Source organism: Mytilus edulis, chromosome 7 (genome assembly GCF_963676685.1).
Source record: "Mytilus edulis chromosome 7, xbMytEdul2.2, whole genome shotgun sequence".
Classification (NCBI taxonomy): domain Eukaryota; kingdom Metazoa; phylum Mollusca; class Bivalvia; order Mytilida; family Mytilidae; genus Mytilus; species Mytilus edulis.
In genome coordinates, this window is record NC_092350.1 from 5,352,904 (window position 1) to 5,370,508 (window position 17,605).

The following is a 17,605-nucleotide window of genomic DNA, read 5'->3' on the forward strand; positions in this document are numbered from 1 at the left end:
GATGTGTTTTTTCATTTGGTTCTGTTTTTGATAATGGACTTTCCGATTTGAAATATCCTCGGAGTTCAGCATTTTTTGTGATTTTAATTTACACATAGAAACGAACTATTTGATAACAACTGCCATATTCCTGACTCGATACAGGACATTATAAGAAAAATGGTTGGTTGACATAGTTGTTTAGATTCTGATAGGAAAGTTGAACTAGATCAAGCGTTTGTAAAATTTGATTCATTCCATTTAACAAATAATAGAACGGACTTACTAAAGATAAGAAACCTGGTAGTTACGACCTCAAACAAATTACATACTATCTAACCTTAAAATAGTATCACCATAGACACAGTAGTATGGTGCCCAGTATCGAAAAAGGCGTCTAGTAAACGAGTTCAAGTTAACGGATAACACGGATGAATTCGTCCAAGGCATTGCTAATATAAACCTATGATGCAAGTTCCATAAATGTATGGCAAGAATTGTACATTTAAGAGTGCTAACAATGTAATTTTGAACAAAACTATTATCAAAAAAACTGTGACATAATCCGGTAAAAATTGTAAACGTGAGACTGGACGGATGAACGCAAAGACGAAATGACGAAAATGCAAACGCAAAATATTTCCATTTACCTTGCAATGCGTTGCGCGGGTTATAAAAATATATAAATGTTCGATTTGCCCGGCCTTTTTGCCGCTTACGCCCACCGAATTTGATCAAAAGACTTTTTTCCCTCTTTAGTCAATTAGTAAATTGTGTAACCTAATTTTCACAATCGTATTCAAACAAACTAACAATTTTAAGGTGCCACAAAGATGTATTAATTTTGATCTAAACCTTGACAAATGTAACCAAAACCATGCCGAATTTCTAGACTCTTAACTGAACCATGTCAATCGCTTAACCAACCCATACCAACTAGATATCTTAGTTATCCTGGGTTAATTTCTTAAAAACAACAATTTCAATTTAAATAGTTTGACTTACAATATAGATTGAAACATTTAATTTGCTTTTTATTTGCTCATTTGAATATAAATGAGATAATCGTTTTGGGAAGTTACATAACTTATCCATGACCAACTTAACCAAATTATGACAAAATCACTGTACTAAATGCTCCTCGATATGACGACCTAACTACCCGTGAAACCATGCAGTCGGAAAGCAAGTGTCCATCACTTTATTAATTTAAACCTAACCGTTCTTTGTCTGCTGAAACAAATGTGTGTGGGGTTTTTATTTGCTTGAATGAGGACTTGAATCTGCAGTTAACTTTATAGATACAAATTTAAGATATGCATACGTATCATGTATCCTGCATTTATTGGAAGCGAGCTGATACATTTTAATAATTTTTACGTTAATTGCAGTTTTAGAAATTACTTTGCGGTCCCTGCGGTTAAAATATTGTGGATTTTATTGAAAAAAACGTCTGTAAAATAAAGGTACATGTTTTCAGGCGTAAATTATAGATTTGAATAAATTTGTTTCAACATTCATGTACTTTCACGTTTTTAATCCTAAAATCTAACCTTTTGGGTCCATCGAAGTTTAGCGTGATATACCATCGTACTTTAGCAAACAAACAACCATCGCACTTTAGCGTAACCATCGCACTTTAGAGTCCTACGTATGTAGGTGTAAATAAGATACGACAACCTTTATTTTATAGAACTTGTATTTTTCATCAACGGTTAAACAGGATAATATCAAGACGAGATATTCAATTTCTCATCCAGTCGAATACACACTACGTCTCCTCCCGATTTTTGTTGAGACCGTTTTACTCTAAGATACCCTTCCGAGTTGTGCTTTGTGAATTTATGGTTTCTCTTTTATCTAGAATCATGGTGTTTTATGTCGAATCGGTTGTTGTCTCCATGCACCCTGGCTTCCACAAGCAAAAAATTACTGACCCTCACACAATAGCAAAATACTAGTATCGTAAAAAGTGGTGTTTGACTAAAATCAATAAATAAATCTTGTTTGATTCGTGATTGCTCCTTGCTATCTTCCTATTTGTCATTTCTATTTCATGTTTAAAAAAAAAAAAAAAATACTTGCTTCCAGATATCACTTGAGCTCCAACACACTTGGTTCCAAAAAGATTTGTACCACAGCACTGGTAGCGACCATTTCTAGCTTTAGAAATATTATATACTGTTAGATCTGGATTCGGGATTGTACCAACACTGTACTGTGTGCTTGGTAAAAAGAACATTAAAGGTGAATTACTTATCTTCCAGGTAGCAGAGTGTGAATCGCCCGTTGAACAACCTATGAACAATGTTTTGCTGACAAGTGGATAATAAATTTCTTTTTCGATAACGACGACAGGTTCATCTGAGAATAGACATTGGAACAAAACCATACATCATACAATAGAACTAACAAATGCAAATCATGATGAGGTCCACTCATAAATAAATCCAAAGTTTATTTTTAAAATGAGACAAAATTATGAAAGACTTACATTTTACGTTTTTCATAGGTATATCAACTAAATATTTACACATAAAAAGTATGAACAGGGTATAGATATTTGTAAATACTTAAAGATTGAATTGAAGTTATTTCATCTATTGTAAACTGCAAATTGTGTCATGCTGATATCATTTGAACAGAGATATCTTTATATATTATATAACATGTTCTACGTTTATATGAATTAATATTAATTGAAAACATTGTGTTAATATTCATGTTTAGATAAAAGTTTATGAAATTTTCATACGGTCCTTGTTGTTTTTTAAAATCAATTTTATCAGAGTTTTTATATTTTCTTTTGAATTTATACTGAAATGTTGTGTTTTTTTGTGTTTTTTTTTAAATTTTAAATGACGATGATTAATTTCACGATTCACGATCACTTGAATATTTAAATTGTTGTAATGAATAGAGCGTAATAAAACTCTGTAATGAAAACAGATATTAAATTGTGGGATCGAATTTAATTTTTAAAGAAAATTAAAACCTGTAATGATAAATTTTAACCTGGCGACTGTTTTATTTGTTAAATGATACCTGCAACGCATAGTTAAAATAGAACAACAGTATCAAATTCAATGTTGTTCCTTCTACTGTCTAAATGTGGTAAATAAGAGATAGTAGTATATGTAACTAGATGCTCTTAAGAGCCTGTGTCGCTCACCTTGGTCTATGTGACACAGATGGATTCATGAAAAAAATTGTGTTTCAGTGATAATGATGTTTTCTTAAATCATACTTTACTGAATATTCGTGCTACTTACAATTTGCTTTATCTTTAATAAACCTGGCCCTTTAGTTACAGAGGAAAATATTTTGTATAAGTTTTCAAATATTTACCAAATTAATGACTATAAAGGGCAATAACTCCTTAAGGGATCAACTGGCCATTTTGTTCATGAATAATTATTTGTAGATCTTACTTTGCTGAACATTTTTGCTGTTAACAGAGACTGTATTGATAATAGTATTCAAGATAATAACCAAAAACAGAAAAATTTCTTTAAAAATTACCAATTGGGGGCAGCAACCCAACAACCAGTTGTCCAATTCATCTGAAAATTTCACGACATATAGATATTGACTTGATTAAAAAATTGACCTCTTGTGACAGATTTGCTCTAAATGGTGTGGTTTCAAAGTTATAAGCCAATATCTACATTTTACCCAAATGATCTATTTTTAGCCGGAGCGGCCAGCTTGGTTGGTTGGCTGAATCACCACACACACTTTGTAAACAAGATACCCTAATAATGATTGTGGCTAAGTTTGGTTAAGTTTGTCCCAGTAGTTTCAGAAAAGAAGATTTTTGTAAAAGAGGGACGAAAGATACCAGAGGGACAGTCAAACTCATAAATTGAAAATACACTGACAACGCCATGGCTAAAAATGAAACAGACAAACAGACAAACAATAGTACACATGACACAACATAGAAAACTAACGAATAAACAACACGAACCCCACTACAGACTAGGGGTGATCTCAGGTACATATCCTGCTCCACATGTGGCACCCGTCGTGTTGCTAATGTTAATTAGTCTAATACGGTAGGTAACATTCATGAAGGGGAAGGGGATTGTATTTTCGACGTAAGGAACATATCCGATATCATTTGTGAAACGGTTAACGTTACACTATAACGGTTAACCAACTCTGGTGGCGTCCGAAAAATTTACGAAGGAATGATTTCAAATTCACCATTTGGAACTCTTGGTTTAATAGCTTCCTTGTGAACAGCAACCCTCTATCAAGAAAATTATGATAGGAAATGAAGCACGGGAATATCGTATCAATTGGGAGATATACATTGTATAACCCGTATGCAGGTGCTGCTGGAATGTTGCTACCTAGAAATGGAAAGTTTACAATTGAAAAGTTGAAATTATCTCTTTTTGTCGTAAAGTTTTGTTTTCAACCGACCCTCATTGTCAATTTCTAGAAGTAAGACCAGATATGAGGCCGATTTAATTGTATCTGTAGTATCCTTTATCTCTTTTTCAACAAGATGCAGTTTGGTTAAAGGAGTAGGTCCGGTAAGGGCCGATGTTGGCCTCAAATTTCAAGTTCATCTGACGAAATATTTTAAACACTTTTTAAACACTTATTTTAGTTGATTCAATAAGTTTATGTGAAAGATTTACTCATTGCAAACGCTCCGATTCTAGCTTAGATATGACAAATCTGTCCGCATCCGTGTTCATCCTCAACCTTTATATATGTAATGTATTATCATCAAATACAACTTACATTTCAATATTAAGAATGAACACAAAGCGGCACCTTCATTTAAGACGGAAACCGTCTAAAATTTAACTTAAATGCTAAAATGGTGAAGAATTCAGTAATTTAGCATGCCTTAATGATGCTAGTTCCCGATATATGTGCATTTTATTGTCAAAAACAGCCCGTATTTATGCAGCAGAAGCATTCTTCTTTCCAATAAATAACTAAAAGTATACATTTTAACAATTTTGTAAAACTGCTATATTTAGGGGCCAGAAGGGAGTCTTACTCCTGTGGTCCAGTAGTTTCAGAGGAGAAAATCTGGGACAGGTGAGCTAAAGAATGTATATACGTATTAGATTTTAGCGAGAGAAATGTATGTATTACTGAAAAATTATCACACCGGGGATTTCGATATAATAGATCAGTAACTGCTAGTAGTCTGTTGTTATTTATGTATCATTGTCATTTTGTTTATTTTCTTTTGTTTCATGTTCTGACATCGGACTCGAACTTCTTTTAAACTGAATTTTACTGTGTGTTTTGTTGTGCGTTTAATTTTCTTCATTGGCTTGAGGTATATGAAGAGGGTTTAGATCTTAAAACTAGAGACTCTAAAGAGCCTGTGTCGCTCACCTTGGTCTATGTGAATATTAAACAAAGGAAGCAGATGGATTCATGACAAAATTGTTTTTTGGTGATGGTGATGTGTTTGTACACATTACTTTACTGAACATTCTTGCTGCTTACAATTATCTCTATCCATGATGAACAGTAGTTTCAGTGGAAAATGTTAGTAAAATTTTACAAATTTTATGAAAAATTGTTAAAAATTGACTATAAAGGACAATAACTCCTTAAGGGGTCAATTGACCATTGCAGTCATCTGGACTTATTTGTAAATCTTACTTTGCTAAATATTATTGCTGTTTACAGTTTATCTCTATCTATAATAATATTCAAGATAATAACCAAAAACAGCCAAACTTCCTTAAAATTACCAATTCAGGGGCAGCAACCCAACAAAAAAACAATTTCAGGGCAGATAGATCTTGACCTGTTAAACAATTTTACCCCTGTCAGATTTGCTCTAAATGCTTTGGTTTTTGAGTTATAAGCCAAAAACTGCATTTTACCCCTATGTTCTATTTTTAGCCATCGCGGCCATCTTGGTTGGTTGGCCGGGTCACCGGACACATTTTTTAAACTATATACCCCAAAAATGACTGTGGCCAAGTTTGGTTAAATTTGGCCTAGTAGTTTTAGAGAAGAAGATTTTTGTAAAAGTTAACAACGACGGACGACGACAGACGACGGACGACGGACGACGACGGACGCCGGAAGCAAATTTGTGGGAAAAGCTCACCTGGCCCTATGGGCCAGGTGAGTTAAAAAAACATGTTTATCCTGCCGCAATTTTTCGCCTGTCCCAAGTCAGGAGCCTCTTGCCTTTGATAGTCTTGTATGATTTTTAATTTTAGTTTCTTGTGTATAATTTTGAGTATAGTATGACGTTCATTATCACTGAACTATTATACATATTTGTTTATGGGCCAGCTGAAAGACGCCTCCGGGTGAGTGAGTTTCTCGCTACATTGAAGACCCATTGGTGACCGTCGGCTATTGTCTGCTCTATGGTTGGGTTGTTGTCTCTTTGACACATTCCCCATTTCCGTTCTCAATTTTACCTTCGATGTCTGCAGTAAAATATGTAACATCATGATTTTCATAGATTATGTGTCAGTGTATTTTATTTGTTAGACACAAACCTCCAACGTTTAACTTGGTATCCGCATAGGTAGTCCCTCTTGAATTTTGGGCGAAACATCTGTAAATTCCTGCGTCAGCTGTCTCAACGTTCAATATGTTTAATACTGGGTATGATTTGCTTCCTTCTGAATATTTTGATCCTGATGATACAACGCTAAATGATTTGAAACCATTCAGTTTCCTTAACCACCAAGAATTTGTAATTGAAGGGTTTGTGCGATAATGCGGATGACATACTAATGTATAGAATACACCTTTAACGGTGTATTTAGTTTGGCTTGTAGAAAGAATGGGTTTACCTGTAACAAAAACGTCGATATATGGCATCACATAACTATGAATAGATAAGCATAATCAAGCTTTTAAAACATCGAGTAATGCTGTGTTATTTTTTTAATTTTACAATACTGCTATTTGTTTTTCAAAATTATATCCTATTTGAACAGAAACAATATTTTATATTCCCCGGATTCGACACTAAGAATAAATGAATGAAAAGGGACAACACTATATATCCCAAAACATCATTGGGGTTCTGATGGAGAAATGTTTCATTGGCAACCTTACAACAGCTTCTTATTTTTATAAGGTCATTTTTGCCAAACTTTACTCCTTGGTTTTGATTGTTGTTGTCTTGATTTCATTATATCATTATAATCCACAACATACTGTACATGTTTCAGTTACAGGTAACAGTACTTTACCGATGTTTAAATCTCCTAAATCCAAGCTTTTTAAAGATACATATCAAGAAAGAGGGTAAACATGTGTGGGAACATATGATCTACAAATGGGACCTGGTATGACGACGCGACATCCTTATTTGTTTCTGGTCTCCGAAGCCAAATCCTACTGACAGTTGTGTGACGGACAGTTCGTGCTTTTGCTGTGCTGTTTTTGTGTGCTGTCCTATGTTGTTTTACGTGTACGTTTTTATTCTGTGGTGAGCATGTCGAAATGAACTTCCAGTAGTGTATTGTTTATTCGTTTATTTCTCTGTTCTGAATGTTCCTGCATTTATTTGACCTTTATTCCTGTCATGTAATGTTGTCATTTTAGTGATATAAAAGCGCAATATTTTGCTAGCCACAAATCGAGATTCAAACCGCAATTTTGTCTTTACATTTACTGAACCAAGTCAGGAAAAGGCGGTTGTTATCTTATAATTGGTTTATGTGTGTTATGCATTATCGTTATTAATATTATTGTTGTACTTCAGTGTTTCTGTGTCGTTGTTTTCGTTGTTTTCCTTAAAGTTGATGTGTTTCCCTTGGTTTTTGTTTTCGATCTTAATTTGATTTCTCTAAATCGATTTATGACTTTTGAACAGTGGTATACTACTGTTTTGGTTTATTTTTAATCACAAGGTAGAATAAATTTATATTGAATATCATTTTTAACGCAAAAGCTACAAACACTTCCCATCTTTTTATCTTTATTTACTAGAAACTACATAAAACATATTTACCAGAAACAACTACATCCAGCTCTTGTCCATAAATAACAGGATTTGTTCGGATTAAGCATCTATAGAAAGTACTGTCATCAAAACTAAGAAAATTTATTCTTAACGTTTTGCTGTTTACATTTTCATATTTGTCATCTTGGTCAACTTTTAATTCTTGTATATTGCGAAAGTACAAATCATCAAACTTCTTTTCCCAATGATATGTATATCCAGTTGGAAGAGCCAGTTCGCAGTTCAAATTCACACTACTATTTGAATTTACGTTAACTATAAGAAGAAACATGTACTAAAATTGAATGTTTACAGAAAAAAAAACCCAGATATTAGATACATAGTAACATCATTATTATTGTATAAATAATAGCCTCTAAAAAGAAAAAGAAAAAAAACCATTAAAAATATATGGTAAAGAAACCTGTCGAAGGTCTTTTAACTCTTTTTATAAAATAGAGTAGAAAAATCAAATTTAACTTTACTAGAGGCATCATTTCTTTTATTAGTTGTTAATGGCTTTTATACTAGCTATCAGTTAACTGCGAGTACTCTCAGATCTGTACTTATAGTGTCTTTTTGTTCGGTTGGGATATACAAGTACCCGGCCATGTCCACTCTGTGTAGTATTTCTATTTGTATGATGAGTTAAGCCTTTTTCAACTGATTTGTATAGTTCGTTCTTATGTTGTACTATTACACCAATGTCCAAGGTGAGGAGAAGATAAGAATCTCCCTACATGTTTAACCTGCCACTTTAGTTATGAAGGAGATGCACACGCAAGAAAACAGTGCATAGGGAGATAACTCTTACAATAAAAGTGTTCTATCGAATATCGTGGTATTTAATTGCATATCTGGGACAGTGTTTGTGAATTTAGGAAAATGACAGTTGTTGTACATTCGTTTGACTTGCTTTATCACTTGATTTTTCCATTTGATTAGGGACTTTCTGATTTGATTTTTCATCAGAGTTCAGTATTTTTGTGATTTTACTTTTAAACAGGGTCAGTTTCAAAGTCACAATATTTGTTCGCTATCATATACAAAAAATCTAAGGGACATTTTACGCAGCCACCAAAGACAATAAACAAGTAAAAAAATAGTAATCAGAACAAAGGAGTAGTTCGGTTCCGATAAGGGCTGATTTTGGTCCCAAATTTCAGGTTCATCTGACGAAAAATTTTGTACACTTTGTGAACACTAAATTGTCTATTTCAATTAGTGTATGTGAAAGATTTTAACTGATTGAGTCATTAAAAACGCTCCGTTTCAAACTTGAAGATGAAAAATCTATCAAATATGTAAAAAAAAAATGTCACTTTTCAGATGGTTTTTGTCAAAAATGAAAGTGGCCGCATCCGTGTTCATCCTCAATCTTTATATATGTTATGTTTTATAATCAAACACAAGTTTAATGCTAGTTCCCGATAAACAGGCCATATTTATGTAGCAGAAGCATTCTACCTTCTATTAAATAACTTAAAGTTTACATTTTAACAATTGTAAAAACAAATGCTATATTTTGGGGCCAAAAAGGGGTCTTACTGGACCTACTCCTTTAATTGGCCTTTCCATAGAAAAGTGGAAAAACCTAATAATAAGAACCATCCGTACCATCACGGACAAGTTGGGGTTTCGGCAGAAAAGAGAATAAAACATGCCTTGCTGTCGAGATAACCATCACTGTATTTCACAAGCATTACTGCAATTACGTAAAGTTTCATTTATCTTTTATCACAGTCATTCAAAATCGTAAAATATTTTATAAGGGTAGATTTAATTTTTTCAAGCATATACCCAATAAAACTCTATACCAAATAAATTGATCATATGTTTCATCTATTCGACACTCAACTTGATAAAGATACTGTGGTATTTAGTTGCATACCTGCGTCATTGTTTGTGATTTCTGTTTTAAAACGTAATAAGATCACAAAATTCAATCCATTAAAATCTTTAAGAAAATATTTCGCCATATCTTTCTTTTCGACGTATTATGTTTTCTTCTGTCTCGGTAACTGTCTAAAGTCCCCTCACTCTTTTGTTTTTTATTAATCTTAGTCCGCATCTTAAGTACACGAATTAAGTTCTGTATGGCAGTGTTCGTGATCCTGTCTTCTGATACTATACTACTAGAGGTTGTACTTGGTGTTTGCTACAAACGCCAGTTGAAGCGTGTTGTATTTTGAAAATTTCCAAAAAGTCTTTTGTTCATGAAAATTCGGTGTAGTATGTAATTATTTAATGTTTATTGTTATGGTAATCCAAATTTCTTTGAAGTTTGCTCAAAACGCAAAATGAGAACAAATTGTCATTTTGATGTTTGACATGCCTCTGGAATTTCAACATAAGATTGATAATTGGACGTTATTTAATGTATAGGATATCAAAATTACATTAGTGTTCTAAGATCTCCACGAAACCTCGTTAAAAATGGTGGGTTGAACCTGATTTTGTGGCTAGCCAAACATCGCGTGTTATGGCAATGTAAAAAATACCGTTAAAAGGAAAACATTGCATGACAGGAATGCAGTACAAATAAATTAAACTCGAAATAACTGTGCTACGATATATATAGTAATATAAATGTATGTTTTATGCTACGATATATTAATATATATGCAATAGCCTAGAAATGGAAAATTACTAAATACTAAACTTGTTCAAAGGGTATCTACACGTCTCAATCTTCAAAATCGGTTATCTAAAAATACTACCATCGCTAACATTTTTAACAATAAAAATCGTGGTTACCCTTCTATCGATAAGTGTCATGCCACAAATTGACTTACATGTCCCCGTCTTTCCACCAACAATACGGTAAGGTTCACGTTTAATGGTCGCACATTTTCTTTAAATTTTGAAACTGATATAACTTGAAAAACAAACAGTATTATTTATTTACTCACATGAAACAAACCGGGGTGTGGTATTCAGTACGTAGGAGAAACTGGACGATATTTATCTAAACGCACTCAAGAACATCTGTATCGTTTTAAAAGACCCAATAAATTCAAAAGTATCATTTACCAACACCTTAAGAAGCACAACCATCCTTTTAAATATTTAGCAGTTCAACCTTTAGAAGTAGTAAATAAGCAGCCTGGTGAATCTCATTCAAAGTTTGTACGATCACGGAAAATAATTGAATTAAATTGGATTAAAAAATTACAGACAATTTACCCTCTCGGTCTAAATGATAATATCATGGGAATTGGTAATATATCTAGAACCAATTCCGTTAACATTTTGGATATAGTTTCTAAAACTGTTCGTAAAAAACGTTCTCACGGTCGTAGAACAAATCGCAATCAAAGAAAATTTCGGGCCAATCATACCAATATTTCGGACCTAATTTCTATTTCAAAAAACAACGGCAGACATTATCTGTTAACAAAACTCTGTTCGTTACCGGTTAATAAGTTGAATAAAATTTTGGAGGATTGCAACACAATTTCATATAACAGTCCTAAGTATGAAATTGTTCAAATTATTATGGCATATTATTCTAAATTATTTCCCAAAATTGATCGACCTGAAGATCATAAACTACATTTTATTAAAATTAAGTTTGTCAATAAAGGCTTTGATTTTGTAAATATTGCCGGTATATTTAACGACCATTCTGTTAAAGAACAAATTCCTGGATATTTTGACAATACTGAGCTACCTCTTATTTGTTATATTTACAAGAAATCTACCCGGAAATTTGTGTTTAATTATAGTCAATTGTGTAAAGATGTTAATATCAGTGGAAATACATCTACTTCATGTAATTGCAGTAATTCCGAATATATTTATGGACCCATTTCCCATGTTATAACAGGAGATCTTAACATCGTTCAAGACCGAGAGTTAAAATCATTCCTCAGTAAAGGACCTAAATATCGTCCCCCGTCAATTATTAATTGGAATGAGTGTCGTAATATCATCCACGACTCACTCCATACTTACTGTATGAAATGGATAAAACGGGAAAAAGCTGACAAAATATCTTTGGACTCTTTTTTTTAATTCAGTAATGAAGATAGTTGATATACGTATTCAACATTTTAAAGAACATTTTATTATTAACAATAACCACAATAAACCTATTTCTCGTATCAAACATAAACTAAAAGAACTAGCCAAGGAATTTGTTTTTGTTCCGGCCGATAAAGCTGCTAATAATATATTTAGCATATTTATTGTTTGACGTAAATTTTACATTGAGGTTCTGAAAAAGGAAATCACCAACATTCCAACTGAAACATAAACTTTTAGCCACCGCTTTACAAGCAGAGCCAAATACAATGAAAGTCCCAACTATGTATTGGCTTCCGAAGCTACACAAAACCCCTTACAAATATAGATTTATTTCGTCTTCAAGCCATTGTTCAACTACTAAATTGTCTATTCTTCTTACCAGCACACTTGGTACAATTAAAAACCTGATAATAAATTGTTCAAATAAGGCCTTCGAAAATGGTGGAATAAATTACTTTTGGAGTGTCAAGAACTCGTTGGAAGTACTTGATAAATTGCATGCTTATATTGGTGATTTTGAATCTGTTCAAAGTTTTGATTTTTCTACCCTGTATTCCACATTGCCTCACATTCTCATTAAGAAAAAATTCACACACCTAATTTAATGGGCATTCAAAAAATCAGAATGTGAATATATATGTTCAAACTCTTTTAGGTCATTTTTTAGTAGCAATAAACAAAAAAACTATGTTAATTGGACATGTTTTGATACTATATATGTCCTTGAATTTTTACTAGATAACATTTTTGATCGCTTTGGGGATTCCGTATATCGTCAGATTATCGGAATTCCAATGGGGACTAACTGTGCACCACTTATTGCGGACCTGTTTTTGTATTGTTATGAGTTACAATTTATGACAAAAATAAGCAAAGACCCATCGAAACAACATCTGATAAACAAATTTAATAATACTTTTAGATATTTGGATGATATTTTGGCTCTCAATAATGACGACTTCAGTATGTATATTAATGAAATTTATCCTGTTGAACTTACTTTAAATAAAGCTAATACTAACAATGTCCACTGTCCTTTTCTCGATCTTGATATCTATATCACTAATGGAAAGCTGAATACTAAAATTTATGATAAAAGGGATGATTTTTCATTTCCTATCGTTAATTATCCGTTTTTAGATGGTGACATTCCCTTGTCACCATCTTACGGTGTGTATATATCTCAACTTGTACAATTCGCTCGTGTATGTAACAATGTTTTAGATTTTAACGAGAGAAATTTATGTATTACTGAAAAATTATTACACCAGGGTTTTCGATATCACAAACTAGTCAAAACATTTACTAAATTTTATCATCGGTATAAAGACATCATTCGTAAATATAGCTCAACATGCAGACTTCTAATACGTTCAGGTATTTCACATCAAATTTTTTATGGAAATATTCTTTATAAAGCACAAAGGTGTCAGTATTCACCTCAGAAACTTACAAATCCTTTGAATAGACTTATTAAGAAGGGATATAATTACGATACTGTTGTCAAGTCATTAAAGATTGCATATTTTGGCGTTAATATTGAGTCACTGATAAGGTCTTTGCATCGGAACTAAACACATTTGCTCTAAAAACAGTTGTTGGCATGACACGGGTTATGTTCTTCTCATATATGTTATGATGGTATGATAGTAAACCCCTAACGGGAAGGATTGTGCCTGATGTTCATATGATGAAATCATAATCTTTCAGTCAGTTTAATTGAAGTCTGGAGCTGGCATGTCAGTTAACTGCTAGTAGTCTGTTGTTATTTATGTATTGTTGTCATTTTGTTTATTTTCTTTGTTTACATCTTCTGACATCAGACTCGGACTTCTCTTAAACTGAATTTTAATGTGCGTATTGTTATGCGTTTACTTTTCTACATTGGTTAGAGGTATAGGGGGAGGGTTGAGATCTCACAAACATGTTTAACCCCGCCGCATTTTTGCGCCTGTCCCAAGTCAGGAGCCTCTGGCCTTTGTTAGTCTTGTATTATTTTAATTTTAGTTTCTTGTGTACAATTTGGAAATTAGTATGGCGTTCATTATCACTGGACTATTATATATTTGTTTAGGGGCCAGCTGAAGGACGCCTCCGGGTGCGGGAATTTCTCGCTACATTGAAGACCTGTTGGTGACCCTCTGCTGTTGTTTTTTATTTGGTCGGGTTGTTGTCTCTTTGACACATTCCCCATTTCCATTCTCAATTTTATGTTTTATGCTACGATATATTAATATATATACAATATAAATGTATGCTTTATGCTACAACGTAATGATATATATGAAATATAAACGTTTTTTTTTTATATTTTGTACACTCTCTAATGATTTTTTTTAAGAGTGGCTCTTTTATAAACTGATCTGTCACTATCTTATTGTGTTTTATATCAAATGTTTCAAATAGGTGAGACCCTTATAAAGTATATGTTCATTCATTTGTTTGTTTGTATTCAAACTACAAAAATGCAGCAACCAAATTATAAATAAGTGTGTAGCCGGTGTAGTCGATTTCATTATTTGGTATTTTTCAGTTCATCAAAAATCAAAACATTTGTTACTTGAGAATGATTATTCAGCTATTCTCTATCTGACTACTTTCAAGATTTACCATTTTATCTTGGAAAAACTTTGTTATTCAATCAATTTATAGAAGAGATGTAAAGTATAGCTTTATCATGCTATGGCATTTACTTAAGTTTATTAATTCTATTCGGTATCAACCATTCAAAAACATGTGGCGGATTAAAGTTTATACAGCACTTATCTTTTTTGTATTCAGTATTTAGTAACAGAAATATTGATAGTGAAAAACAAAGTATACCCCCTCCCCCCCCCCTCTTGGTTCTGACACTATTTATAGTTTATATTTACCCACCAGCTGAAGAAAACAATCTTGTTACACTGAAGATGATGAATGTTTTCAACATTCTGTCAATTTCCTAATCCGCTAAATCCAACAAGGAAGTCCATGAGGTTTAGTGTATTAAAAATAAGGACATTTGATATATCTATTTGTGTTTTGTCATTGTGAAATATGTATATCAAATTTATCAGGTATGCTAAATTTCATTGTAAATATGTTCATTATATAAAACCCCTAGAGTATCATCCGGAGATAAACAGTGAAATCACTTATTTGTTGTACAAAAAATTAACATTAATCCTTAAAATAAAAAGTCAAGATAATGTTATTTGTAAGAAAAGGAAGAGCGTGGACAATATCATGTGTTTGGCATTTTGTTCATCCGTACCCTTGTGGCCATTGACTGAACTGTTCACATTAAATTTGAGTTACGGTTTGAGTTCTGTCGTATACGCACAAGCTAAAATAGTATAAAAAAAGTAAAATCACAAAAATAAGTCTAAGGAAATACTTCGCCATCTCAATAAGAAAAGATACAGAAATCCAAGATAAATTAAAAATGGGAGTGCAACAAAACCGACAAAAGCAAAAGTTACCAACCAACGCAACGAGTGGAAATCAACTGACTTGTATAGACATTTCCCGGAGACAATATCAATGGTGCATTTAAACTGATTCAATGCCTTAACTTCCATTGTGTAAGATTTGAATTTGTATAATTAGTTGTATATATAGCTGATGATTTACTGACTCCAAATAGGGTCACACGAGGGCCCTCCGCATAAACATATATGTTCCATTTCATACCCATCAAATAACAGAATGACTTTCTGATGGTCGGTCGCGGTTTGTTTCGGTTTAGAAAATGAGTGTTCATATATGAGGGTTTGTTTCGGTCAATGCAAAGGATAACAATTATAATTTCCACGGCACAGTTAGCATCCGATGTCTTAAATAATAAATATAGTAAATTCAAATGTAAAATGTATATAAGAAACACTGAACTCGAAAGATAAATTCAAAACGGGAGTGCAGAAAATCAGATATAAGACACGATAGTGATTACAATCAATAAATGTTAAAGACTCCTATAAAGAATTGTACGAAACAACATCAAAATTTGCTAGCCGCAAAACCAGGTTCAACTCACCATTTTTTCTTACAATGTCCTGTACCAACTCAGGAAAATGGCAGTTGTTATCTTATAGTTCGTTTCTGTGCGTGTTGCATTGTGTTTTTTTTTATTGCAATTCAGTTTTTCTGTTGTTTCGTTGGTTTCCTCTTATAATTGGTGTGCTTACCTTAGTTGTAGTTTGTAATCCGGATTTGTTTTCCCTCAATCGATTTATTACTTTCGAACAGCAGTATACTACTGTTGCCTTTATTCATGACAAGTTATATTTTTCAAATAGAATACGACACCCCTTTCAATAAATGTTGTTTCACAAGGCATTTCTATAAATTTACGTGATTTACGTTAAAATACTTAAAATAACCAAGATAATATATCTATATAAAAAGCCATGACATATATTTTGTAAGTGTATCCTGTCATTTGTGCAAAGGATGATTTTATGTAGAAAAAAACAACGTTTCATACGCATATTATCAATTATATGGTCATTTTGTTAAATTTACAAAACAAAAGTATGAATTATTCGAAAACTATGGATTTTCTTATCCCAGGCATAGATAACCATAGACGTATTTGGCACAAATCTTTAGAATTTTGGGTCCTCGATGCTCTTCAACTTTATACTTGTTTGGCTTTTTAACCATTTTGAATTAGGCGTAAATAATGAGTCTTATGTAGACGAAACGCGCGTCTGGCGTATAAAATCATAAGCCTGGTACCTTTGATAACTATTAAAACTTCACACAAGTAGTTTAAGGATTTTCTTATCAGTAATGTTGAGTATTTTTTGTATTGTAGAATAGACCCAAATGTAGCAACGGAAAAAGGAGTTTTAGGAGACATGAAGGGTTTACTCAAGGTAAAAAATGGAGAAAGCAGAGATAATGATTTCCTACCTCAACGCCTACATCAATACAGAAGATCCTCATTAAAAAAAGACAGGAGTTTGAGGTTCCTGATACAGCAAAGAAGGAGGTCCGGAGGACATATCGAATAGAGGTATCTAAGGACTGCTTCTCTTTCGTTGTCATACTTCAATCAAGGACTTTCTGTACTAGTATATCCTGTCCCTGCTTCAATTAATAAATGATATGTGACATTTCCGTTTTTAAATTTTTGTTTTTTTTGTTTTTATTGTTTTTATCCGTTATGTTATGTTTGGTGTCTGAGTTTCCATCATAAAAGATTCATCTGAATGTAGATATAATGAAAGACTTGAAAAAAGTAAATACTGAACAGCGAGGAAAACTAAAAAAGGGAAGTCCCTAATCAAATTACAAAATCAAAAGTTCTTGAAAAAACGGACAACTGTCATATTCCTGACTTGGTACAGGCATTTACTTATGTAGAAAACAGTGGGTTAAACCTTGTTTTATAGCTAGCTAAGCCTCTTACTTGTATGACAGTCGCATAAAATTTCATTATATTGACAACGACGTGTGAACAAACAAACAGACATAATAGGAAAAAATGTAAAAACATGGTAAGGACGTTGGTGTGTGAAAATGTGTATCTTTACTTAACTGCCGGTAAACGTCTATTTTGCTGTTATTACTTTCAAAGGCCTTAAGGTTTTTGTATTGTGTATGAATGAATGATGTCGTTTTATAGGATTGGTGTCTGAACAAACATAG

General features: G+C 32.7%; 1 protein-coding gene across 1 annotated transcript; it reads right to left on the reverse strand.

Moving 5' to 3' along the window:
* Positions 1-1,545: 1,545 nt before the first annotated feature.
* LOC139529787 (contactin-3-like) lies at positions 1,546-14,942 on the reverse strand. The gene is made up of 4 exons (XM_071325680.1): positions 14,849-14,942; positions 7,952-8,218; positions 6,483-6,782; positions 1,546-2,343 (listed from the first exon to the last, which is right to left on the reverse strand). Exons 1-4 carry the CDS (start codon positions 14,898-14,900, stop codon positions 1,937-1,939), a joined length of 1,026 nt encoding a protein of 341 aa, XP_071181781.1. The 5' UTR covers positions 14,901-14,942; the 3' UTR covers positions 1,546-1,936.
* Positions 14,943-17,605: the final 2,663 nt, after the last annotated feature.

Excerpts from the sequence above, each read along its gene's own strand:
- LOC139529787 (XM_071325680.1), bottom strand. The coding sequence starts at position 14,900 with ATGTTGAAAACATTCATCATCTTCAGTGTAACAAGATTGTTTTCTTCA. Across the intron at positions 6,783-7,951 it reads GCTGGATGTAGTTGTTTCTG|GTAAACCCATTCTTTCTACA; the intron begins GTAAATATGTTT and ends TTTTTGTTACAG. Across the intron at positions 2,344-6,482 it reads TACCAAGTTAAACGTTGGAG|ATGAACCTGTCGTCGTTATC; the intron begins GTTTGTGTCTAA and ends GTCTATTCTCAG.